This window comes from Meles meles, chromosome 16, assembly GCF_922984935.1.
Source record: "Meles meles chromosome 16, mMelMel3.1 paternal haplotype, whole genome shotgun sequence".
Taxonomy (NCBI): domain Eukaryota; kingdom Metazoa; phylum Chordata; class Mammalia; order Carnivora; family Mustelidae; genus Meles; species Meles meles.
Window position 1 is genome coordinate 82,111,443 of NC_060081.1, and position 24,847 is coordinate 82,136,289.

The 24,847-nt window shown below is 62.6% G+C and overlaps 2 protein-coding genes and 1 pseudogene across 2 annotated transcripts; 1 reads left to right on the forward strand and 2 right to left on the reverse strand.

Annotated features, from left to right (window-relative positions):
* The first annotated feature begins 2,701 nt into the window (after positions 1 to 2,701).
* BIRC7 (baculoviral IAP repeat containing 7) lies at positions 2,702 to 7,979 on the forward strand. Its single transcript, XM_045980189.1, is given in 9 exon segments — positions 2,702 to 3,999; positions 4,643 to 4,742; positions 5,035 to 5,116; positions 5,210 to 5,276; positions 6,030 to 6,143; positions 6,146 to 6,220; positions 6,468 to 6,539; positions 6,707 to 6,925; positions 7,665 to 7,979. Coding segments are annotated over 8 exon segments (1,071 nt in total). The 5' UTR covers positions 2,702 to 3,632; the 3' UTR covers positions 6,901 to 6,925; positions 7,665 to 7,979.
* A 780-nt stretch (positions 7,980 to 8,759) lies between these two features.
* On the reverse strand, positions 8,760 to 12,461 carry LOC123927266 (annotated as a pseudogene).
* Positions 12,462 to 20,516: 8,055 nt separating this feature from the next.
* Positions 20,517 to 23,019, reverse strand: NKAIN4 (sodium/potassium transporting ATPase interacting 4). The gene is made up of 3 exons (XM_045980596.1): positions 21,758 to 23,019; positions 21,214 to 21,447; positions 20,517 to 20,564 (listed from the first exon to the last, which is right to left on the reverse strand). Exons 1-3 carry the CDS (start codon positions 22,706 to 22,708, stop codon positions 20,517 to 20,519), a joined length of 1,233 nt encoding a protein of 410 aa, XP_045836552.1. The 5' UTR covers positions 22,709 to 23,019.
* Positions 23,020 to 24,847: the final 1,828 nt, after the last annotated feature.

Consider the following 24,847-nt stretch of genomic DNA (forward strand, 5'->3'; position numbering starts at 1 on the left):
TGGACAGCGTTCCCACAGCTTGCAAGCAAGAACATTCTCAGGTGGGTGTGGGCTTGGGGGAGGCGGGGACTGTGGTTGGGGTGCCGGCCCCTCTGCCCCCTGACAGCCCAGCCCCACTCACCAGTGGGGAGAAGGCCTCAGTCCAGGGGTATAACCCTCCAAACCCAGCTGCCTCTGAACCTCTCGGGCAGGACAGGAGTCTCATCTGCTCCCCAGGAGCACATTGCGTGGGTCCTGGGTCGTCTTCAGACCCCGTCGGTGACGACTGGGGTGACCTGCGGCTGTCTCGCCCCGTCTCCCACCCAGCAGCATCGTACCCGGGAGGCCTTCACAGTAAAGACAGGGCACCCCGAGGTCTAGGCGGCCCGCTGTCGGAGGCGTGGACAGACACCCATTCGTGTGTGAAGACGGACAGTTAACTGAGCAACGGGGGCAGGTAACGGGGAGGCGGAGCACGTCTGGGGGTCCGGGGCGGGGCTCCTGCCTCTGCCTGGAGGCTGCTGAGTTGCTGGGCCTGAAACCACAGAAACGTGCACTGTCCCCTCCTGGAGACACCTCCTGTAGCTTCAGGGCAAGGTCGGACCCAGAAACAGACCCAGTAGCGCCACCAAATGCGTTCAGAGTTCAGACAGTGACTGTCACTTTGTGCTTTCAGCATTCTCGTAGTTCCAGAACGACACGTGACTGCTATTTCTACCTCCACGCCTCTCTTCCCTTACGTAAGCCGCTCGCCGGAAGCTCTTTGTTCCAGAAACCCCTAACATGGGTGCAGATGAGCAAGGCCGGGGACACCGGCCTCCTCCTCCCTCCGCAGCCGGCTGGACTGCTGGGCTCCACGCCCACCCTCAGAGCAGCGGGACGGTTCTGCCCCAGCTGGCGGTTCTGCACAGACACAGACCCGCGCTGGCGGAGCTTGTGGGACATCTGCCCCTGGGTGTGGAGAGGAAGGTGCCCTCGCCTCAGGCGGCAAACCTCCTTTCTGAGCCGCGTCCTCCCTTGCACCGTGTAATCAGCAAAACGGGAGGTGTCTGGGATGCCCCGTTGGGATGTCCCGGCTTGAGAGATGCTGCCTCTACCTCGCCTGCCCCGAAGCCAGAGGGTCGGGGGGCCCAGGGGAAGCCGCCTCTGCCGCCGGGGCCAACGGGGAGGGCCCCCGAGCCCATCCTGGCCCCTGGCCCCAGAGCATGCAAGCCAACCTAGGGGCTGCAGGGCTCCCCCCGCCATGAGAAAAGTAGTCTGGAGGCTTGGTCCCCACCTCCCTGTCCGTCTGCGGGTCAGGGTGGACCAGGGGCAGAGGGCTGACCCCTGGGGAAAGCTCCCACCCTGAGACAGGCGGACCCGAGCGAAGGGTCCTTCTGCGTCCCGGACAGTGGAGTGTGGAGGGGGCAAGGACCCGCCGTCCTGAGACCAACATGTTGAGAGCTTCCATCGGGGGTCCAACCCCCACAGCCCCTGAGCTGTGCCCCATCCCTCCCCCATCGCCCACCAGGTCACCCTGACCTTGGGAGCCGGGAGGGGTGGGGCAGGGGTGCAGCCGCCCCGCTAGCTGCCGCCTGCTTTCCCAGCCACGCCCTCCACTGGGGTTTCCTGCAGGGACCCGGGTGGCTTTGGGCCTCTGACAGGAGCAGGTTTCAGGGCCTCTCTGGGACCCCGGCAGCATCCGGGCGGAGTAGCTGGTGTAGCCAGGACGGGGACGGGCTTCCTGGAAGGCGGCAGCCCCTTCCCCCGCACGTGAGGCGCAGGTGGACGAGTGCGGGCTCCCTTCCCCTGGGTCCGTGGCCTGCGGAGCCGAAGGGGAGGGAGGGCCGCTGCGGCAGGTGCCCCGCCAGGTCCAACCTGAGTTAGACCCCAGATCCCTCCGCCACCTCCCAGGTCTTCTGTGACCCTTGCTGTGCTACGGCCCACCCTGCCTGCCGCCCTGCAATGGCTCTGCGGCCAGCCCTAGGCCAGAGTAGGCCTCCTGCCCCCACTGCCCACTGTCAGCCCCCTGCCCCCCGCCCCCAATGTCAGCAATGACCGTATGGAGCCTGGTTCCTCACTTTAATCGTCACAAACTTGTTTTAAAGGGCTGCTGCCCTGTGAGCAGAGTGGTGATGGGAGATGGGAGCTGCCAGGAAGAGCATGCTAGGGATGAGAAAGGGTTTGGGGCCGGAGGGGACGGAAGAGTCAGGTTTGCCCCAGGAAGCAAGGAGTAGGTTTGGGCTCCTAGGCAGGGGCAGTGGGGGCTGCGGGAGTGGGGGAGTCCAGGGCCGCTGCTCCCACACCCGGTCCCGGCTTTCTCTGCATCCTCTCTGCATCAGAGCCTGTCCTGCCCACCTGGGAGCTCCCGCGTCCCTGGGTACAGGCCTCTCCTGTGTCTCCTAAGTGTTGGGCTTCGAGGCACTGGGATCCCTGGGCTTGAGCTGGTTGGTGGAGACCGTGTGGCCATGACCAGGTCTGAGGGAAGCCTGCCCCACGTGGCCAGTGGCTTTGATCTGGGCCTGGGGTAAGTGCAGGTTACCTGCGACCCCTGGCCAGCGGTGGGAGCACCCCATGCATACCAGCCAGGCAGAGGTGCCCCAGGCAGGCCCGGGGAGGTGGGCTGGTCCTGAGGCAGAGCAAGGGGCACCAGGGAGGGCCGTGGGACGGCCAGTCGGGTCACCCAAGCAGCAGAGTGGGTCTGACGCAACAGGTGCAGGTGTTCAGAACTGCGACCCTTCCCCAGAGGTCCCCAGCGTCTGGGTCACGTGACCTCCAGGGCTGCAATTCCAATGGGAAAACCGAGCCCACACTGTGTGGCTTCACCCTCCAGCCTAGTCCCACCTGGACACTGAGGCTGAGGGAGGGACAGAGGCGAGCTCAGGCCAGCCCCTTCTGCAGGGCCTCGGGAAGGACACAAGCCCGGTTGTCCCCGATCCTCTTGGCTCGAGGGCTAGAGCTGTCCACTGACCTGCTGAGACCGTCTGCTCTGACCGGCCGGTGAACGTCTCTATGCCCCCTCTGGTCCAGGGTGCAGGGCAGAATGTCCAGGGAAACTGCTCCAGGGACCAGCCCGTCACTAGACAACCCTGTCTCTGGGAGCCTGGTGTCATCCCTGAGAGAGGGGGTGCCCTCCCCTCTGGGGGAGCACTGACTGCATAGTCAGTGGAACCTTCCACCTCCAGAGGCTGGCTCTGGCGTCTGGCCCAGGAACTTGGAGCTGACCCACAGCATCGCCTGCCCCTTCTCCCGCCTCCCTCCTCCCCCAGCTCCTGCAGCCAGCAGTAGCCCTCTGTGGCCTTGGGAGAGGTGTCCGTGCTCCAGCCCTCCCGCTCTGTCCTGAGAGTCACCGCCCACCCCTGTGGAGCGGAGCAAGGCCCCTACCCCTGGGAGCCCCGTGACACACTCCTGCTGCCAAGAGCGCGTGACGCCAGCTGCCACACTGGCCCCTTCCAGAAAGCAGCAGCCCCCTGGCCGCTCCCCAGCCTGGTGCATCCGGGGGGCAGGACTGGGCCCGCCCTCATCCCCCAGCTGTTGTAGGCAAAGGCCACTGCTCTCCCCTGGCGGGGCCTAGGGGTCAGGAGCCCTGAGGCAGGCTGGCTGGGCACATTCCGGGACTGGCTTCCGTGAGCCCCACCGCCGAGGCAGAACTGGTCAGGGCTGGGATTTACGCTATGGGGCCGGAGGACAGAGCCAAGTGCTGGTGCTGGGGCCCAGAGCCAAGCTGCTGGGCAGCTGGCAGCGGTCCCACACAGGGGCGTGGTGGACCCCTCTCTCCGTGTGGCCACACTGTGGGCCAGGCCGCCAGCCATGCCCTGTCCTGGGGGGGGCAGGACCACATAGACGGGCAGATCCTGGGCCAGCCGCGCCCCCTCTCAGGGCAGGAGGAAGAGGAGGAGGGGGCCAGGGCCACCCCAGCGGCAAGACCGGCCTTCCCCAGCATGGGCTCTGAGGAGCTGCGGCTGGCCTCCTTCTGTGACTGGCCACTGACCGCCGTGGTGAGGCCTGAGTGGCTGGCTGCCGCAGGCTTCTTCTACACTGGTGAGTTCTGGGGGCCCCACTGAGGACCCTGCGGGCCTGGAGCCCCTCCCCCCACAGCAGGGCGGGGCTGGGCCCCATACAGAGGGGGCAGGGGTCCCGCGGCCTTTCCGCACCTGTCCCCTGCCTCGAAATCTCCCCTTGGGTGGCCGGTGCACAGGCGGAGTTGGGCTGGAAAGCGTGTGGGGCGTCCACGGGGCCCTGGAGTCCAGGGTCAGGCCTGTAGCACCCCCAACCCGTGGACCCTGTGGATCCCCAGGGTGAGGGCTGCGGGGGCAGAGATAGGAGGCACCTGGCACGCTCTCTTCTCCGTCACTGGGACATCCATGCAGGCCATGCCCCTGCCCCTAACTCTCTGCCTGCAGACACTTCATGCCCCTGAGTGAAAGTCTACACCGCTGCCCAGGCATTACTATCCCCACTTCGGCTCTGAGAACGTGGGGTGCATGTGGAATCTGAGAATAAGGACAAAGGGGGGCAGAGACCCTGGGTGCTCCCAGGGCTCATGAGCGACCCCAGATAGCCCTAGGCACACAAGGGAAGGCCACCTGGGAGCCCCCTCAGCCCCGGGGGGGGCACACCTGGCCGAGCGGGTGGGTGCCGAGAGACCGGGGGTGGGCAGGGCCAGCATCCGTGCTCCACCCAGGCCAGCAAGACAAAGTGAGGTGCTTCTCCTGCTGCGGGGGTCTACAGAGCTGGGAGCAAGGGGATGACCCCTGGACAGAGCATGCCTCGTGGTTCCCCAGGTGAGGACCCTGCAGGCCGCTCCTAGGGCTGGGCACGGGCCAGCTTCCCCTTCTCGGGGTGGGGGCGGGGGCGCCGCATTCCGGGGGCGGGGGCGTCTGAGGACAGCACGCTTGCGGCTCCTTCCCTGACGCTCCACAGAAGTTGTCTCCAACACAGCCTTCCCAGCAAGGGCCTCACCCTCTGTGACCCCCAGCTGCCTGCTGCCGGGCCCCGTGGGGGCACAAGGCTGGCTAGAGGGGCTCTCCTGCTGCCCAAGCCGTGCCACGGGGCCTCCCAACCCACTTCCTCCAGGTGTGAGTTCCTGCTCCGGACGAGAGGACGGGACTTTGTCCGCAGTGTGCAGGAGGCCCGTTGCCACCTGCTCAGCTCCTGGGTGAGTCCTGCCTCTCCTTGGGTCGGGGGGGGGGTCCTCACGCCCCCCCCCCCCCGTCTACTCTAGGCACAGGTGTTCTCTGGCTCCTTTCAGGACCGATCGGAAGAGCCAGAAGACGGGCCCCCTGCCATCTCCTCAGGTGAGCCGTGGTGCCTGCCCTGTGCTCTGCTCCCCAGGCGCCTGCGGCCCGCCCCGCGGTGAAGGCGATCAGTGCAGGGAGAGTGAGGCTGCTCAGCCAGCTGTGAGGGGGCTACCTGGGCTCGCTCCGGTGGCAGGGGGCTGCGTGCGGGGGCACTGTGTCTGGGGCTGCAGGGGAGAGGAAGCAGTCCCCTGCCACCACCGAGCAACCCACCGTGGGCGTCGCCAACCCCAGGGCCGGCACGGGAGCGTGGAGAGGAGATGCAGGTGTACCAGGTGCCCCCTGCCCCCCCGTGGTGGCTGTGGTCGTGAGCCCACAGGGGGCAGGGGCTGCCGTCTACACTGAGCCCAGAACTGCAGGGTGAGGGCCCGAGGGGCTCCGGGGCTCAGACCCCGGCTTTTCTAAGTCTGTTGCAAGTGACTTTGTCCTCTGACCTCATCGCCCCGAGCCCCAAGATGGGGACGGTGCCAACCATCGGGAACTGAGCCGGGCTACAGGATGCTCTGGGAGCAGCACCCAGCCCTGGGCGGGGTTCTGTCCCCAGTGGCCTCGGCAATGAGCTTTGACTGTCTTTTCGGTGTCGTGGTGCGTCTGAATCACGGGGAACGTCCCTCCTGGAACATCGATGAGGCGGCCGTGATGGCCTGAAAGGCCCCTGGGGACCAGCCACAGCAGCAAGCAGCCGCCTCTCTCCCATGCCCCTGAGCACCGCCCCCCGAGCCCAGCCGTCCTCTCCTCAGTCCGGTGCCCCTCTCCCTGTCTTGCAGGTGCCAGGGACGGCCAGAGTGGTCCGCATGGGGCAGTGCCCAGCGGTGCAGGCCGTGCTGCGCATGGGCTTCGGGCCGGGCCACGAGCGGAACCCGCTGCCACGGAAGGACGGCTGGGCGGGGCGGCTGACCTCTCCGCGTCCCGGCTGGCGGCAGACCTGCTCCTGGAGGACGACGGGGCCGGGCGGGGGGCCAGAGGTACATCCCACCCCAGCCTCTCCGTTCTCATCCCTTCTGGGCGCAGCCCCCAGAGCCGGGTACAGGCTCCCACGGCCACCGTGCAGGCTCTGCGGGGACACGTCCCGGTGGCGTGGGCGCTGGGGTTTACGGCATGCCATGGGGGGGGGCAGGAGGAGACTGTGAGCCCGGTGGGCTCCTGCCAGAGCCTCTGGGCGGGCTTTCACGTCCCCTGGAGAGCCTCTGTTCCGTTCTGCACCGCCTACAGCTCCTGTCCACACGGGTCCCGAGCTGCCCGTGCCCAGAAGAGAGGTCCAGTCAGAGGGTGCCGGGGAGGCAGGTGAGGGTGGGGCCCACCTGGGGGCAGGGCCAGCTCCCCTGCCTCCTCGGGAGCGGTCCTCCTCCATTAGCCCAGGACAGACGGCAGAGGTCTGGGGTGGACACGGGGTCCTCCGGGGCAGAGGGGAGCCCAGACCCAGAGGCCACTGCTGGGTTCTCGACCCGCAGGAGCCGGGGATGCGGGAGAGCAGCTGCGGCGGCTGCAGGAGGAGCGGACCTGCAAAGTCTGCCTGGACCGCGCCGTGGGCACTGTCTTCGTGCCCTGCGGCCACCTGGTCTGCGCCGAGTGCGCACCGGCCCTGCAGCGGTGCCCCATCTGCAGGGCCCCCGTCCGCAGCTGTGTGCGCACCTTCCTGTCCTAGGCCACGGTGAGTGAGTGAGTGAGTGGTGAGTGGCCACGGCGCTGCCCACAGGCAGAGCCCAGCCTGGCCCGCCTTGGGCTCGTCCTTCCCCGTGTGGGCCTCAGATATGTCTGGAAGGGCCTGGATGGTGACCCCCCCCCCCCCCGCATCTTATCTCTTGCGATCTTAACTCCAGGGCGGGCCAGCATGGCAGGATGGTGGGAGGGAGCACATCGGATTTCATCCAGCTCCCCGGCCCTGGCAGGTGGGGCTGATCAGCCCATTACCTTCCCCTGACGCTCAGATCCTTGCCCTGGTTCCTTCTCAACACAGCACCCTGGCTGGCCACCACCGCTCTGCTGGGGCAACTTAACCGAACCAGCCAGGCCCAGCTCCGCCTTGATTTCCCCAGTGATCGGGGGGGGGGGGGGGGTGGGTATAAGGCCGCCTGTCCAGCTGGGTGTGTGGGCTGCAGCCAGGCCCAGGGGAGGAAGCTCTGGCGGTGCCCTGCTGTGCGGAGGGGCCTGGCCAGAGGCAGGAACCTGGCCGCCAAGGCCAAGCGGGAGGGCGTGATGGGTGTGGGAGGGGAGTGTGAACCTTTGATTTTTACAGCTGGCAGAAAGCATGGCCTCCTGGTGGTCAAGGGATTCTGTGCCCCTCCCCCATGTCTCCGAGCACCTGCGGGGAGGCTCCAGTGGCTGGGGAGGGAGCGCCTGCAGGCTGAGGTCCCTGGTCCCTGGACAAGCCAACAGGGCATAGCCCATTCGTCCTTCCTCCTCTCCCAGGTGCTTCCGGTGCTGGCTGCCACGCGGGCGCCCTGCCCATCTCCGCCTATCCCTCGGGCCACAGGGCCGGCCTGCTGAGGACAGCTGAGCTGGCCAGCAGAACGGGCCGTCCCCAGTCCCCAGCCGCAGACCAGGGTGGAAGGAGCTGCAGACGGCATGGCGAAGGGGGTGCGTCTGAAGCCGGGTTCTCTGGCGCTCCGGCGCTTTTGGAGATTCACAGTAAAGTGCTGGGTTTTCCCTGGACCGCGCTCAGCAGCCTCTGTTCCAGGTCTGCCGGCCCCGCGCCACCCGCTCACCAGCAGGGCCCCCACACAGCTCCCGCATGTCCCCTCACATGCCTCCTCGCCCGGCGGGACCCCTTCCGTCCCCTCTCCTCTCCCTCATTCTTCTCAGCGTTGTGACGACTTCTAAAGCCACCTAGCCTCAGGTCACTTCTGACACTGAGCTTGCAAATGTCCACCAAATCCTGCCTCTCGGGGAAGGAGGTCTGCGGGGCAGTGTCCTTTCTACTTTCTACGCGGGGGCACTTTGGGGTTGCTGCAGGACCAGGACTGAAACCCCTCTGTGAACTGCACCGCTGGCCAAGACAAAGAAGGACCCTGCTCTTGGTCAGAGGGGGGCCTCTGCTCCTGGCCACACCCAGCCGCCCCCCCCCAGGGCTCCATCAGCGGCCCCCGGGGCGGGTGGGGACTTTGCCTGGGTGACAGGTCACAGCAGCCTGGGTTTGCCGTGTTTTGCCAGGAACCCGGCTGCTCCGAGTGGTGGGGGGGGGGGGGTCACTGTGGGTTTACACTGACCTTCGTGGTGGGGTCACACTTTCCTGTCCCTGAGTCCTTGCAGCCACCCCTCCCCCAGCCGCAGGGCATGCAACCTTGGGGCGGGGGGCAGGCGCAGCGGGGCTGGGGTAGGCACCCAGGGAGGGCTCCTCAGGTGGCGGCCGGGCTAGCGGCAGGTGCGGGCGACAGAGATCCCGGGGCTGCTGCATTCTTCCGTGTCGTCTCTCCCTTTTTTTTTTTTTTTTCAGAAAAAGAAATTATAAATTCTTCTGAAGTTGTAGCCATCCCCAGGTTAGCCCTGGCCCCGATGGCCTGGCTGGTGTCTGGTCACTTGTCCCCGGAGGCAGAAGGGAGGCCAAGGGAGTCTCCCCACAGTCTTTGGTGGTCCCTGGGGCTGGAGGTCACACGCAGAAGGGACTGGTGCTTCTCGCTTGCGCAGGCCTGTGGGGGCAGAGGAGGGGTGAGCAGAGCCCAGAGAGCCCTGAGCGGCAGCCCGTGGCACAGGGGCAGGAAGGCCGGGGCAGTCAGCCATCAGCAGGAGCTGCCCCCGCTGCCTCGGAGAGCCCCAAATGCAAAGGGGATGACATCCCAGCAGCAGAGGGCTTCCTGGCCTTTGGCCCGGGTGGGGCTTCTGGGACCCCCGCCTTGTGTCTGCAGACAGCAGGGTTTGGGCCACGAAGCTGGGGCTGTGGGGTGAGGGGCCACCCTAGGTCCTGGCCACCCGGGCTCCAGTGGCTGGAGGAAGAACCTGCAAGGCCCTCCCAGCCTGGCGAACACCTCCAGAGCCCCGCAAGCCCGGGGCAGTCTGCTCTCATCCTCTGCCCAGGCTCGGTGGCCTGAGCGAGGGCTCTCCTGTCACAGGGATGGGACGCTTGCCACCCCTGACGGCCCTTGGCTGAGATGGGCCTTCACCTGTAGGGTGGAAAGGGTGTGGCTGCCAAGAGGGCGGGGGACCCTCGGGGATGGGCACAGGGGTTGCCTCAAGGGCAGGATTGTGTCCGAGGGCCTCAGTGGGAAGGGAAGCACAGCTCCACGATGACGAGGACCCCAGTTCTTGGACCCCAAGTTCCAGGATTGTATGTGGGACCTGGCGAGGGCTGCTTGAGAGGAGGTGGGCAGCGCCCAGTTACCCCCATCCTGAGCCTGGGGGCATGCAGGGTCCCGGACACGTCTTTTTTTTTTTTTTTTTTTTTTTACGTAGAAAAGCAATTTATTCCATTATAAACTTACACAGTTAGTCATGGAGAGTAACAGGCCTGCTGCTGAAACAGGTCACCCAAATAGAGATGGTACCAGACTAGTGGTCAAGGACTAACTCCTAAAAAAAAAAAAAAAAAAAAAAGCAACTCTTACCCAGGATTAATTTAATTTTAAAACGAATACAAGATATCAATTCACTCTTCTCAACTCAACTGGACAGTCTACCTGTGGTATGACTGTCAGGTAAAAACATACAACTTTACAGCTTGGTGGTCCCAAGTTCAAAAAAAAAAAACCATTTCACAGAAATGAAAGAAATATGAAAACAGCTCAAGCAATACACTAACAAGCAAAAATATACAGGGAAAGAGGAACACATAGTTTTGACTTAACTGAAGAAACTGAGAGGAGACTGGTCTACATAGGGAAATGTGCAACCTGGAAAGTCAGGTGTGAAAACTTTAGAATAGGAATTTATATGACTTGAATCTCCCCGATTTCCTGAATAAAAACGACATCTTGTGGTATTTATACTTCATGGCTCAGACACCTACCTCACTTGGCTCTATCCTTCCTCACTTTAGCCTTCACTTAAAAGGAGTCTGTAAAACTTGGGGATACAGCCTAGGAAGAAAAATAACCACACCCAATATTCCCCTTTCTGTGGCTACTTCAGACCTTTGTTACTAGAAAATTCCTGAAGAAAATCTAAATATAAGTCTATGGCTTTACTGAATCAAGTCCCCCAGTTAATATTTAGAAAACACCCTCTGTCTGGGCTAGTAACATCGTTGATGGTACCTATCATAGAGGGATAGCCAAACAAAGTCTGTGTCTCAAAACCAGTGTTAAATCAATGTCAGGGTTGAGAGGAAAAAAAGGGGAGTCTAAAATCACAAGAAGTGCAGACATATCTAGGATCCTTATCCTTCTGGATCCACGCTTCCTTCAGGATCTTCATCATTGTAAATGTTCTCTGCCATTTGCCACACTTGCATGATATTGTCTTCTGATACAGAACAAATCGCCCAAGGTTCATTGGGATTCCAGGAGAAATCAGATATCTTGGCAGTGTGACCGCCATGAATAAACAACAATTCTGGTGGCCCATCTTCCGCATCTTCCGGGGATCGTTCCTCTCCAATTTTACTTAAATCCCAAACATTCAGTCTGCGATCAGTACCACTGGAAGCCAAAATGGTCTCACTGTGAGGCGACCACTGAACCTGGAATATTTCATCCTATGTGATCCAAAGGAATGCAACTTCAGTTTCAGGTTTCTCAGATCCCACAAGGCAACAGTCTTGTCAGCTGATCCCGTGGCCAGCATGAACTCACTGTAAGGACTGAAAGATAGGCAGTGTGAGCATCGACTGAGTGGCTTGGTTTGGAAGTATTGTTTGAACGAGTATCCCAGATCATAAGTTTCTGATCATCAGCAACTGACCCAAACAGAGACTCCTGGAGCAGATGCCCGGAAACATCTTCTACTACTGCTGTGTGCTCTGTAAAGATGGTCTTCGCATCCACAACTTTTCCTTCCTTTGGAACAGCACTGATGTCCCAGAGGCAGATGGTGTGGTCGTCTGAAGCGCTAAGTAAGTGCCCACTGAGATTTGGGTTCCAAGAAAGTCCATAGCCTTCCTTCTGATGTCCACAGAGACCCAAGTCTGGGTTGCACTCTCCAGAAGGGTCTGGTTTGGAAGGATGTTTTGTATAGTCAAAAATAAGAACATCACTGGATGGAGTCTTTGTCGCAATGATGCAAGGGTTCTGGGGCATATAACATGCCCGGTTTACTTCTCCTTCATGGTTGATCTTGATCTCTATTTCAATTTTTCCACTAACTGAGCCCAAACCTCCAAATCCTCCTTTCTCGCTGTCGTAGTGTGAAGGATCAAAGTGAGCATCATCGTTGGGAGCTGCACACTGGCTGTCACAAGACGGTTTTGTTCATCGGACGTGCGTGTGCCCAGGACAAGTCGATGAATGCGGAAGTCTTTCCCTTCTGGTCTGGTTACATCTGGAAGCCATTGCGCAGTTAGGCTAGGCCACTACAGGGCATGGGTCATCACAAACCGTAAAGAAAAGGGTGTTCTTTTTCCATATTCTGTTCTCTTCCTTGATCACACGTTCTTCTGCGTCATCAAAGGCTGCTTCCTTGTCGGCCATGGCGGGCAGGCAAGCCGGGGGGATCCTGGGGTCGAGCGTTGCGGGAGGGGCGGGGAGGCTACGGGCGCCTGCTCTGCGCGCGCTGGACACGTCTTTATAAGAGGAAAGAAGTCTGATTCCAACACCCCAAATTTCCTGCCGCAGTGAGACCCTCGAGAAGACATCGCTCTCTTGCGAGGAGGTCTCTCCGGGCCCCCAGCACAAAACCGTCTCAGACCCGAGTCCGTAGACTCTGTGGGGCTCGTGGCTCCAGCGGGTGGGGGCCACGCCCCAGAGTCTCGGCTCTTCCACACCCAGCGCAGAGCCAGCCCGGAACCGGTCTCGGGGAACAAGGAATAGGTGGACGGACAGACGACGGACAGATGGATGGAGAGGCAGACGGATGCCTGGTGAGGCTTCCACAAGGAGAGAAAGCTCGCGGCTCCGCTAAACGAACCAGCCCGGCCCAGCCAGGGGCAGGCTCTGCTGGCCATGCTTACTAGTGCGCCTGGAAGGGGCTGGAAGGCTTCTCATTGACGCGGTGGGGAGGAAGTGGGTCAAATCCACCCGTGAAATCCACTGAAAGAAAACAAGACCCAAACAATGGAAAAGACGGCAGAACAGAGAGCACGTCCAACCACAAACCTCTGCTGATGGCAGAGACGGGACGAGCCTGGGGGGCCCCAAGGGGAGGGCAGGCACCGCCCCAGGCCCTGCCCAGGCCTGGCCATGTCCCTCTGGAGGATGGACAGTGTGACTCCCCAGGCAGAACGTTCCGGTGGACACTGACCAGCTCAGCAGGGGGAGGCAGCCTGCGGGGCCGGTCTGGGTCCTCAGGGCTGTGGGGCGCCTCACTGTGGCCCAATCACGGCCTCTCGCCACGTCCACGAATGTCAGCCACCTGCCCCTTGAAGCTGTGTCTGCGCAGCCGGGTGGCTGGGCTTGCTGGGCGGAGGCGAGGCATTTCTGACCCCCAGGGCTGACTCCCGTGCTGGAACGTTTTCATGTAGCCAATACGTGAATTCCCCTTAGTTTTCTCCCAGCGGGCAGTGGTCTGAATGACGGTTTGGGGGTCACGTGGCGTGAGATCTGGGGGGCCTGGGAGCTGGTCCAGAGCTGGTCTGGTCTCCCAGTATAGGAAGCCATTCGGCCCCGGAAATGGGAGCAATGGCCCCCGGGTGCACCCAGACCCAACCCACCCCAGCCTTGTCTTCTGCAGAGTCTTTCCAGGAAATCGGGTCAGAGCCGGGGGCAGTCAGGCCTGGCAAGCATGCCTGAGATGTTGCCAATCAGAGGAAGGTCAAGGGGTCCCTGCTGTGAGCAGAAAGCAAAAGTGCTCCTCAGACGGGTCCGGCCGGCGCGGAGGCCTGACAGCCCCACAGCCAGTAGGGCCCAGTCTCTCAGGCTGCGGGAGACGGAGCGGCCCCCCCCCCCGCAGGTCTGAGGGCTGAACCTCTGCCTGCGGCTGCTGTGGGGGCTATGGTGAGGCCTGCCCTGCAGTCCGGGAGCCCTTGGACCTGGGGGCTTAGGTGTGAGCTGAGCCCCGGTGCCCAAAGCCCAGGGACCCCCTCATCTGCTCCTAGGTGGCTGGGCTATCCTCCCCTCTGCTCAGACACGGACCCCCGAGGGCAGGCGGATCCACCTAAGAGGCGAGGACTCAGGCTTTGCCAGCAGAAGTCCAGGAGAACGCAGAGTCACCACCTCTGTGTCCAACCTTCTGCTCCCTGCCCACGGCCTGGACGGTCCAGGCCAGGTCACCAAGAGGCACCCAGGGGCACCCGGGGGCCGCACACATACAGCGGTCCTCCTTGGTGAAAACGCTGACCATGAAGCAGGCGTAGACGAAGGCCAGGAACTGAAAGACACCGAGAGGCCGGGATGAGGACAAGGCAAGCTCGAGGCACGGGGGACAGAAGCCCCAGGGTGTCCCGACCATGAGGCCACAGCCCCTGCCAGGCCTGTTTCCTCATCTGTAAAACGCACAAGGAGAGCGCGTCTGTGGGACTTCCTCAGCTTCGACGTTCCAAGAGGCATCTGACTTCCTTTCGGGGAGGTGAGCCGGGTAAGGGCTGGCCAGTGGGTGAGTCCGGAAGATGACCACCTGCTTCAACGGGAGGCTGAGGTGCAGAGAGAAGCCTTCAGAGACACGACCACAGCTGATGGACCCCCAGACCGAACCCCTGGCCCCAGTTCCAGCCCGGCCGTCACTGTGGGGTCCTCTTGCCGTAACCAGCCACCAGCTTTCTCCTTCTTGGGGAGGAGGTGCCCACATGCAGACCCGACTGGAGAAGTCAGAGCCAGCCAGGCCGGATGGTTCGGCTGCAGGTGCCAAGGACCCAGCTCAGCGGGCAGTTCTGGGCAGTGTGGACAGGGCTGGCTGCTGCCCTGAGGGAGTCAGGGGCTTCACTGGGCAGAGGCTCCCCAGCCAGGCCCATGGGAGGACACTCAGACTTCAGGGGAGAGGGCAGGTGGGCATTAGGTGCCCTGTGGACAGCGAGACACCAGGGCCACTGTGGGAGAAAGGGCTCCAGCTGAGACAGAGGGGGCTGGCGCTGCCCGTGGTCCGGTCTTTCTGCACTCGTGTGGCCCAGGCCAGGGGTGTAAGCAAGGGTCAACAGCTCCCGAGGGTGGCATTCACGCCATCGGGGCACTGAGTCCTCCTTATGGGAACGAGGGGACCAGCCCGACTCGCAGCCAGAGCCCAGGGTGGGCCCTGAGCAGGGCTGCTGCTTTCTTTCTTTTTTTTAAAGATTTTATTTATTTATTTATTTGACAGAGATCACAAGTAGGCAGAGAGGCAGGCAGAGAGAGAGGAGGAAGCAGGCTCCCTGCTGAGCAGAAAGCCCGATGTGGTGCTTGATCCCAGGACCCTGAGATCATGACCCAAGCCGAAGGCAGAGGCTTTAACCCACTGAGCCACCCAGGTGCCGCCAGGGCTGCTTATTTCTAACATGCATCCTAGTGCCCCAGGGCCAGAGGTTCCCAGGAAATGCCCACCGCCCTGTGTGCTCACAGGGTCTTGGGAGAGGCTGGCAGCCCCAGCTCACCTGAGGCTCTGCCCAGGGAAGCAAAGCCAGCCTCCTCCACAGTTGCTGGGAAGCTGCAAGGCCGCTGAGGATGGTGAGGTCATGCTGTCGGGCATCCGAGCATCTCCCATACCAAGCAGCGGTCTCCACCCCAAGGATGCAGCTGGGAGCAGGAGTCTGATGGCGGTGGCTTGGGGTGCTCTACCTGACCCTGCTCCACATTCCCCACCCCTTGTGGTGTGGATGGTGTCCACTCTCCAGTGTCCTCCTGCTTGGGTCGGCCAACGGGGAGTCCAGCAGGAGAAGGAAGGAGAGAAACAAAGCGTGGACCCCTCGGTCTGTTCTCTGCAGCTCTGCATCCCAGGGGCAGGGGGACAGCTCCAATGAGCTCTGCCTAGATGTAACTCCTCCCCACACCCCTACAGGCCAGAGGGCAACGGCTCGGTGCCTACACATCCCAAGGGAGTGGGATATGCTGTGTTGTCCCTCACATAGCACCCAGACTTAGCCCCTTCACCAGCCCCCGGGCATAAACCCAACCAAAGGGCACCACCTCGGTCTTTCAGGGATCCTGACTGGTCGGGGTGGGGGGACAAAGAGAAAATGTGCTTCACGGGGCGGGGGGGGCTGCTACAGAGAGACGGCACAGCAGATCTTCTGAGAGAGGGTGGTGGGGTCTGTCTGTGAGACTAGCATAACCCAGGTGGGTAAGAAATGGCATGGGGTAGACAGGAAGGTGGCCAGCAGCACGGTCTTGGAAGCGAGGGGAAGGACGCATTTCCAGCTGCCTCCCCGGCGATGGCCGGCCCTCCATCCGCGACGATGAGACCTGATAGGTTTACGTAAGCTCTGGGTCTTGGTATGTTCAGACACAGATCAGGCCCAACAGTTCCCCCCTCGATGCCACAAGTCGGTCTCCTCCCCCTCAAGAGGGAAGCTTGAGGAGTCCTCTGGAACCCTTACAGGAACCTGGTGTCCCTGGAAGGGCCGGGCTGGAGCTGGCCGTGGTGCTGAAACCTCCTCCCTCCCACCCACCCCCACTGCTCTTCCTCCACGGAGTCCTGGGGAAGGACACCCCATGACCCCACCTCTGCCTTCCCACCTCCTGTCTGTCCCCCGCACCCCACCCTCAGCTGCTCCCCGAAGCTCCCAGAGGCCCATGGTACCTGCAGACCCCGCTCCACCGGCAGTAGGCTTTCTGCCTCCATGGCAGGTTCTCTCCTCACCAGCCAGACGGCAGCCAGCCAGCTAAGGGCTCGCCTCTCCAAGCCCTCCAGAACAATCATCAGAGGGCTGGCTCCTGGGGGGCAAAGCACGTGCCAGCGAACCAGTATTTAGAAACTCGAATTTCATGAATGAAAGTCCATCCTTGCAACGCAGTGGACCCGTCTCTCCCATCGGCGCACGGCACTCTCCTCCAGCACCAGAAGCAGCATGTTGGAAACGCCCACCAAGAATCTTCCTTTGTTCTTCCCCAGTTTCCTTTTCGTTGCCTTTTTAAAATTTCTGTAACTGTATGGAGGAGTGTCCTTGCCAAGCTGGTTCTTTCTCCTTTCAAGGAAGCCACTTGGGTTCCCAGCATTTTCAGGTAACCATGACCCTCATTTTATACCAGTGAGTGAGGTCTACAGCACCAGAGGGAAGGGCGGCTCTGGCTTCTGGTCATGGGGACCCCAAATGCCCCAGTCTGATCATCCGTTGGGCCTATAAAAACCAGAGAGGAGGGAATGCCGGAAGTGTGCAGGCCGCCTGAGCTGCCTGTTTTCTCATGCTGCGGACCAGACGAGCAGCCAAGCATAGCCCAAGACGCAGAGTTCAATTTCCAGTGTCAGCTGCTGGATGCCGAACCTCCGTCCTGTAAATCCGCCTGGACACATGGATGTCGACGCCACTGTTTACACCAAGCAAAGTCAGGAGTCTCCGGATCTGACCAGTTCCCTCCAGGGACACGGCGGACACACCCGAGCTGCTCCGTGTGTCCTTTGTGGTGCTCATGGAGCTACTGGCCAACACGGACTGAGCTCCTACTGCATGCACATTCACCGGAGCCTTGACCTGACCTCCCCCATCCAGGTGCTTCCCCCCGTGCTTCCCAAGCCACAGAACAGGAAGCTGAGACACGGGGCTCAAGTGGCTCACGAAGGCGGCGCCCGCCCGACCCAGGGCCTCAGCACTGCCCAGGGCTGGAGAAGCGCTAGCCAGGCTGGACTCCATTGTGAGGTTGGAGGTTCACCTGGACACACGCTCCAAGGTCCTGGGGCAAAGCCACCTGGTAGGCCTTAGGTTCTGTGGCGGAAGTGTGGCAGGACAGGAGTGAGTGGGTCCCGTTGGACAATCAGGTCAGGAGGTTCCTTGCCCGGCCTCCCCAGGGACCAGCAAAGCCTGTGGCTGTGCCTGTGCCCGGCCTACCCAGCCCTGCACCACCCCCACAGGCTGCACGACACACGGCTTCGGAAAGGGCCTGGATTGGTCTCCAAGGGGGCAGCGCTTTGCCACACGCGTCCTCCAGGAGCCAGAAGCCATCTGTGTGACCCCGAGAAATTGTTTAGTTGCTGTTGTGGGTTGAATTGTAGCCTCAGAAATACACAGTCAAGACCTCACCCCCAGGACCTGCGATTACGGTCCTATTTGGAAGCACTCTTTGAAGAGACGACAAAATTAAGACGAGGCCACCCCAGATGCCGAGATTTAAGGAAAAGTGACGAGATCTGACACACAAAACACAAGAAAGAAGGCTGTGTGGAGACAGAGTCACGTCTGCCGGTGGGGACATCCGACACCAGAAGCTGGGACAGACCCTCTGCCCGAGCCCCTGGCAGGAACCGACCCTGCGGCACCTTGATATTGGAGTCCTGCCTCCGGAACGGAGAAAAACAAATGTTTCCAGTGGCCTGTCATAGTACTTTGTTATGGAGTCCCTGGGAGACTAAAGGGTTGAAACGCCAGAAACCACCGGCCCAGCTGGCGTGACCTGGCCACGCACGGAGCAGCTGGCGTCCCTTTCAGGGAGGAGCCCAGCACGGACTCCAGCTCCAGGGGCCTCAAGGACAATGGCCCAGCTCCTCCCAGTGCCTCTCCCTTCCTCACACAGGGAAGCACCTGCGCATGGCTGTGCGGCCGGCCTGCCCTCGGAGGAGCTCCCTGACCCCCCTTCCTCCAGGGCCCTCCAGGCTGTCTGACCACCTTGGAGTCCACAGTCTGTTTCTTCATGCTCCTTCCATGAACCCTAACCTCTGCCTCTGCTACTCACAACCAGTCTCGTTGTCTCACACATGCATCCATGGATAAGACACCCCCCCCAAAAGGACGAGGTCCCTGAGAGACCCCCCACGGAGCAGCACCCTCGGCCAGACAGCATCCCTGTAACAGGCTCTGCCCCTGGGTGTGTGAGCTCAGGACAAGCTCCAGACCCACAGGGTACACAGCCCACCGAAGGTGACACCTGGAGGAGGGACACCCATTCCATCTGGGCCCGGGGACAGCTTCTAGAGGACGCTCCTGGAAGCTTTGAGAGAGAGGAAGGGGCTGCAGCCCACAGGGGTTTCCCAGCCCCAGCTTTGAGGGGCCTGGTGATGGGGCCATGCTTTCCAGAATACACAGGCCACATGCTCATGGGCAAAGCCAGTCTGGGCTCTGCTGACCAGACAGCTGTGTCCACAGCCACCTAAGCCCTGAAAGAGGGCATGGAGCAGGTGCCCTTCCTGACCCCTCCTGGAATGAGGTCCCCACCCCCACCCCTCGATGGCCTCTTCTGAGCATCTTGAAGCCAGTTTCCTGGCCTTAAGTCAAACCGTGGGCTTCCATCTTCCTCTTCTTCAGATGGGTCCTTGTCTCTCTGGAGAAGATGGTGGGGAGAAAGGGCCTCCCTAGGGCTCCAATCCAGAGAGGTTGGGCCTTGTTGGAAGAAAGGGAGGCATCTGGGCCCCGTCTGCCTTGTCACTGCAGGGAACCAACAGCAGGGAGAGCCTGGGCTCCTGCAGAAGCCACGGGGCCATCCTGGTGGATCTCCCCAGAGCTCACGCCCTGCGGGGTCATCTCCCACCCTGACTAGGGCTGACCTGTGCAAACCTGAGATCCTCCGGAAATGACCAAGTGTGACGTCCAAGACAGGGTCTCAGAAGCAATGCAGCTGCCCATCCCTCTCCACCTGCTCGCCCTGTGGGACCAGCCGCCCCATGGTAAGGACACCCAAACAGCCCTGGGGGGTGCACGCGAGGGGACCCCCTTGGAACCAGTGCTTGAAGCCCCGGTCCAGCCTTCAGGTGACCAAAGCCTCCGCCAATGGAGGCTTCGTGAGTGATCTCAAGCCTGCACCGGCCGATTAAGCCCTTCTTAGACTCCTGACCCCCAGAGCACTGTCTCCAGCCGTGATGTTCCAGGATCCTAGGTCACAGCCACAGCCACAGCTCCTGCGGCCCCTCAGCTCCACGCTCCCCACACGTCACTCTCGCTGGGCTTCAGGTCCCCGTCCTCACGCTGGGGACACGAGGCAGGCACGGGAGGGAGGAGGACACGAGGGAGAATGAGACATGGACCAGAGGCACGGGCGCCACGCAGCAGTCTGCAGCGGAGTTCAGACTCTCCCGAGAGTGGGGTTCCCGGGAGTGGGTAGAAGTGGCTCCCGGCGCACCCGCATGGGCTTCAGGAGACGGGGAGCTTCGGGCCTGAATGCAGGCGGCGGACCCCAGCAGCTGCGAGCCAGGGGCGCTCTGCAGAGGACCCCCACTTCCCACGCAGCTGGGCCTTCGATCCTCCTCCCTCCTGCCCATCTAGACCCACAGCCCCTCCATGGGGGTCAGAAGCCAGGTGCCCAGACCTCCATGGTGGGGAGGGTGCGGGAAGCTAACCGTCTGGGTCACGGAAGAGAAACAGACTTGGAGAAGCCACGGGCTTATGGCTGGAGTCTGTCCCGGCAGCTTCCCCCGTTCCCCGTCCTGTCTGGAGGGGCAGAGGGGGCAGGGCGCTGGCCCAGCTCCCGAGCCTGAGATGCTCCTGCCCACGCCCGGCCCCTGCAGTAAAACACTTCTCTTTTCAGGGCTTGCAGATAAAATACAGGACACCGGCGTAAACGCGAATCTCAGACACACGATGAACTCAGATACACGTCGTGTATGTCACAAACCCCGCGTAGGGCGCGCAACGCTGAAACGCAGTCCTCGCTGATCCGAAACTCACACGGCACTGGGCGCCCTGTAGTTGTACTCATGGGGTCACAACCCCTATCGGCACAGCAGGTGCAGCCCAGCTGCGTCTCTGCCCCCTCAGGTCAGGTGTCTGTGTGGCTTGGAGGGGCTGTGATGGAGGCTTCAGGGCCGGCAGGGGCCAGACAGACACCTTCCTTCTGGTCCCGACCCACCGACAGCACCCACAGAGCCTCTGCTCGGTCCTGCTCCCTCCCTCATGCCCACCCTGGGCCTGGAGCCCGTTCTGAACCCATTTTGCAGAGCAGCGCACTGAGGCTCCAGGGTCCTGGGGGACAGATGGGGGTGGGGGTGACTCCTTACCTGTAAGCCCCTCTCCCACCCCTTTCCCAATTCCTCCCCTGCCCTGTCCGCCCCCCCCCCCCCCAGGTCTCCGTGCAGGGCCTCAGTGTAGCCATGCTCCAGGGCATAGCCGATGCCTGGCACCAAGGCCTGGCCATCTAGGGACCCAAGACCAGCCTGTGGCTCCTCACGCAGGCAGCCCGGGCCATGCTCATACTACCAGGAGTGGTGCAGGGAAAGGTTGGAGGTCCGGAGCTCGCGGTTCTGGGGGTGAGGGTGGGACCGGGTGAGCAGCAGGGACCCCTCCCCACTCACAGCCCGGTGTGGGCCCAGTGAAGGGGGGGTGACCTGCCCTCCAGCTGAGTGAGGCAGGGACCCCAAGGCCCCCTCGTCACTCCCCTGCAAGAAGGCCTCCCATTGCTGGCCCTGGCCCCCTGCCGCTTACACCCCTCCTCCAGGAAGGCCTCCCTGCCCAGGGCAGACCCTGAGGGCGTGTTCTCATGGTGCTCTCGGCCCTCCTCCGTGTCCTTGGTCGCCACTGTCAGTTTAGGTTTGGAACTAACGTCTGTCTTCCCTCCTCTGCCGCCCCAGCTGCGGCCCACAAAGCAACGGCCAGTCTGCCCCATGGCAGAGCCGGGGTCCAGCCCGACCCGCATCCCTGGCTCTCAGCTTCTGGCAACGGTGAAATAAAACCTTCCGGACAAAGTGCCCCAAACCGCCACTCAGGCAGGCCACGGCTTAGAGGTGGTGCCCACCTGCCAGGGAGCGGCCGGTGGGCTTTACCAGCATCTGAAAGAACCTGCCCCTCGAGACGCCCCCCGGCACCTCTTTGCTCCCCAGCCCTCCTCCAAGCCCACTGCCCGTGGTGCCCACAGCCCCCGTCTACCCATCAAATCACAGGTCTTCCCCCAACCTTTACTGAGTCCCTCCTGTGGGCCAGGGCTGTCCTGGGAGCCAGGGCCAGGGCCAGGGCCAGGGCCACGAACCGGCCACAGGAGAGACAGCGACCCACAAGCAGCCGTGTATAATGCTCAGGGGCCCGGCCACAAGCCCTCGACTTACCGGCCTTCGACAGTCCCCCCACCTCCAGGAAGAAGCAGATACTGAAGACGTTCCAGGTGACCCAGATAGCTGCCCACACAGCGTCCTGGAAAGTCGAGACGGGGAGGGGTGGAGAAGGTGAACTCGGGTCTTTTGTGGGGGCCAACCTGCCTTTCCAGGGCACCCTGGGAGGGGACTAGCAGGGGCGACTCTGCTCCCCACGTCTGCAGCCAGCACGCTCTGTTTGGAGGCGACTTCCCCAAGCCCGCCCCAGACAGGGCTCAGGCTGCGGCGGCTGAATCCTGGACTCCCGGGAATGTTCCGGTGGCTTCTAGGACACGATGCCGCCGGAGCCCTCCCACTGGTCATCCCGCCCCCCCTCCCCGTGGGGGTCTGCAGGAGCACGACAAACTCACCACCACGACAGAGTGAGGCCAGTGCTGGATGGTCCCAAAGAGCCCCAGGATGACCACGACGACGTGGACAAAGGTGGCCAGGATGGGTGCCCACTGATCGCCCAGGAAGTCGAACACCTGCCGCTCCAGGACAGCGACCTCGGGGCAGCGGGGGCGCCTGAGGGGGGCAGAGCCTCCGCCTGCATCTCCCACCCGACCACACCACCCCGCGCCGGCGTGGTATTGGGTCTTCCAACAGAAATCTCCGAACGCATCCAGCTGGCCCTCAAGTCTCACCTTGGGCGTGTCCCTTCTGCTTGGACAGGCCGTCTTCAGACAAGCACCGCCCCCCACCCCGGATTCCCTCATCCCCAGAGTGGGCCACAAACCCAGGGCAGGACGCGTGAGGCCAAGTCTTGCGACTCTGGGGCACTGTCGGCAGGAGTGGGCGCCGAGGCCCCGTGGAGCTCCAGTCAGCACCCTCCCCGTCTGCTGGGCTCTCACCTCACTGCACGGACCGTGGCCGTTCCCGCTCTCCAGTCCTGCAGGCACGGCCAACAGAGGACAAGCAGAGACACTCAGAGACCTCCAGGGAGCTCGATGGTTTTTAAGGCCTTGCTTTCTTTCTGTTTCGTTAGTAGTCCTCACGCCCAGTGCAGGGCTCACGACCCTGGGGTCAGCAGTGGTGTGCTCCTCGCCGAGCCCACTGGGCGCCCCGGGAACGTGATGTTGAACCCGCAGGGGCGACCCCCCAGCTCTGAGGGCAGTCACCGCCCCAGCAAGTGCACACGCATCCACATGCTCCTTCGGCCGATCTGCGGGCCCGGCCCCTCGCCGGGAGAAGCCAGGCCGTACCCGGAGCACACGCAGCCAGACCCACCGCTGCCAGCACCTTCCCACCCATGCGAGACGAGGCACGTCCAGCAAAGGTCGGAGGGGACAGGAACGACGGCGGCAGCGAGGGGACAGCATCCCGGCCCAGAGCCAGCTCAGCTGCGTGGGCTGCGTGGGGGCCACCTGCCGAGTCCCAGAGGAGAGCCCCTCTGAGCAAGCCCTCCCGCCCGGTCCCTCCCGCAGGCTGGGTGAGCTGGAACCATGAGCAAGCAGGCCGGACGGGTCCCAGGCACCACACTGCTCCTCACTGCCATGAGGGACAGACCAAGCCCAGCGGGGGGGCCTCCGTGGACTTCACAAACGCCCTGACCCCCGCAGGAGCGCCGGGTCCTGCCCCGACCCCGGCTGCCTACAGGACTCCGACCAGCCCCCTAACCAGTGGCCGGGGATGCATCCTGGGCATGGCCAGCTGCCGGGTATGGCCCCAAAGGGGTGGCGGCAGCTGTTTCCAGGTCTCTGGCCGGGGACACTCCAAGTGTGCCCTGCAGGGGCCGGGGTCCGTCCTGGGAGACAGTGGGGCGTGGGGACTGGGAGCGGCTCAGGGCACATGTTCCCTCTGCGCCGCTTTCCTGCACACCACGGAATTCCCGCCCCACGGGCCCGCGGGGGATGGGCAGCTCCAGACCAGCCCCCCGAGGCCAGGAGGTGACAGGCATCGTCTCCTGAGACACAGGCGGTCTCTGAGGAGAACCAGGGCCAGCCAAGCCCCCACCTTCTGGCCCCACTTTGCTCCTAATGCCCAGCGGGTGTGGCCAGGGTCCAGCCGGTCACTAGACTCCCCACTGCTTGTCCTGCACAGGATGAGGGGTCTGTAACCGACACGGTCTCGAGTGGTCAGTACACGTATGGAAGGACGTGCAGCACCGTCACTGTGGCTAAGAAGGCTTCAGTTGGAGTCTGGGACCCCAGTGGGCTCGTGGGACCCGTGGGCCGGGCCCATCCCCTCACAGGGACACCCTCAGAGCGAAGAGGAGGGGCCAGGCAGCTTCTGGGAAGACCATGGGCCCCCGTCCCCTCCCGTCTGAGGGGCCTGCTGTCCAACTTTGGCCTCCCTGACCATGCCCTGTGTCCTCTGTGCCCACGGTTTTGGACCACAGGGGGCATCCCTGGGACTACGGGTGTTGCTGCTTGGTGGCCTTCCAGGAAGGGGACGGAGGTCGGAGGGCACTAGCAGGCCAGGAAGGGGGGAGGAGGGCTGACTCAGGGCGCACAGAGACCCAGCTGCCCAATGGACAGATGTTGCCACCGTGTGCTCAGGCAAGTCTGTCTGTCTGTCCCCTCCCAGGCTGTCCATCCCCATCACCAGCCCGCGCCTGAGGGGGGGACACTCAGCAGAGCCTCCAAGCCATGTGTCCTCCCCACAGAGAGTGGCCCCGGAAGGCCCAGGCTGCTCACCAGCTGCTGCCTGGCCTCCTGCCCCCCCCCCAACCCCGCTTATGGTTCTTTTCAATTCAGGTCAGAAAGGACACATGCTTCAGGAGCTCCCAGAGCCTGCACGGATCTTTCCAAAATGTGGGCCCCACCCCCACTCCCCCAACATGCCCTGGGGGCTCTGGGACCCATCGGGAAGGAGCATCTGCCTCCGCGTGCCCTCTGGCCACCAGAACCTGAAAATCAGCTCAGCCCGAAAGCACTTGGGTGTCACGGACACTGTGTCAGCGGGAGTCCTTACAGCAGCCTCACCAGAGGGGTCCCGGGACACCCCTCACAGCACCCCAAAAATAGGAACCAAAGGAAGCATCGGGCTCGGGGCTTCCTCCTCCCAGCACCTGAAGCAGGACTCGGTCACGGCTGGCAAAGGCCAGGAAGAATTAAGGAACTACCCCGCAGGGGCGCCTGGCGGCTCAGTTCTGACCGGGTTTCAGCTCAGGTCATGGTCTCAGGGTCCTGGGATCCAGCCCTCAGTGGGGAGTCCCCTGCCGGTCTCTCTCCCTCTGCTCAGGTTCTCTCTCTCAAATAAATCTTAGAAATGCAAAAAGAATCCCGGAAGAGGCAGCAGAACTCCCTCGGAGAAGGAAGCGCGGTAGGGCCACGAGTCCTCGTACAGAATGGAGACTGCAGCAGTGAGTTTCCAGGGGACAAGGATGAGCAGAAACGAAGCCCCCTCCCCCAGCACCCCCATCTCCTGGCTCACCACACAGCCCTTCAGGTGTTTGCGGAGCTAACTCAGGTGCGGGAGGGGCCGTCTCTGCCCAGAGGTCGCCCGCGCCAGCCCAC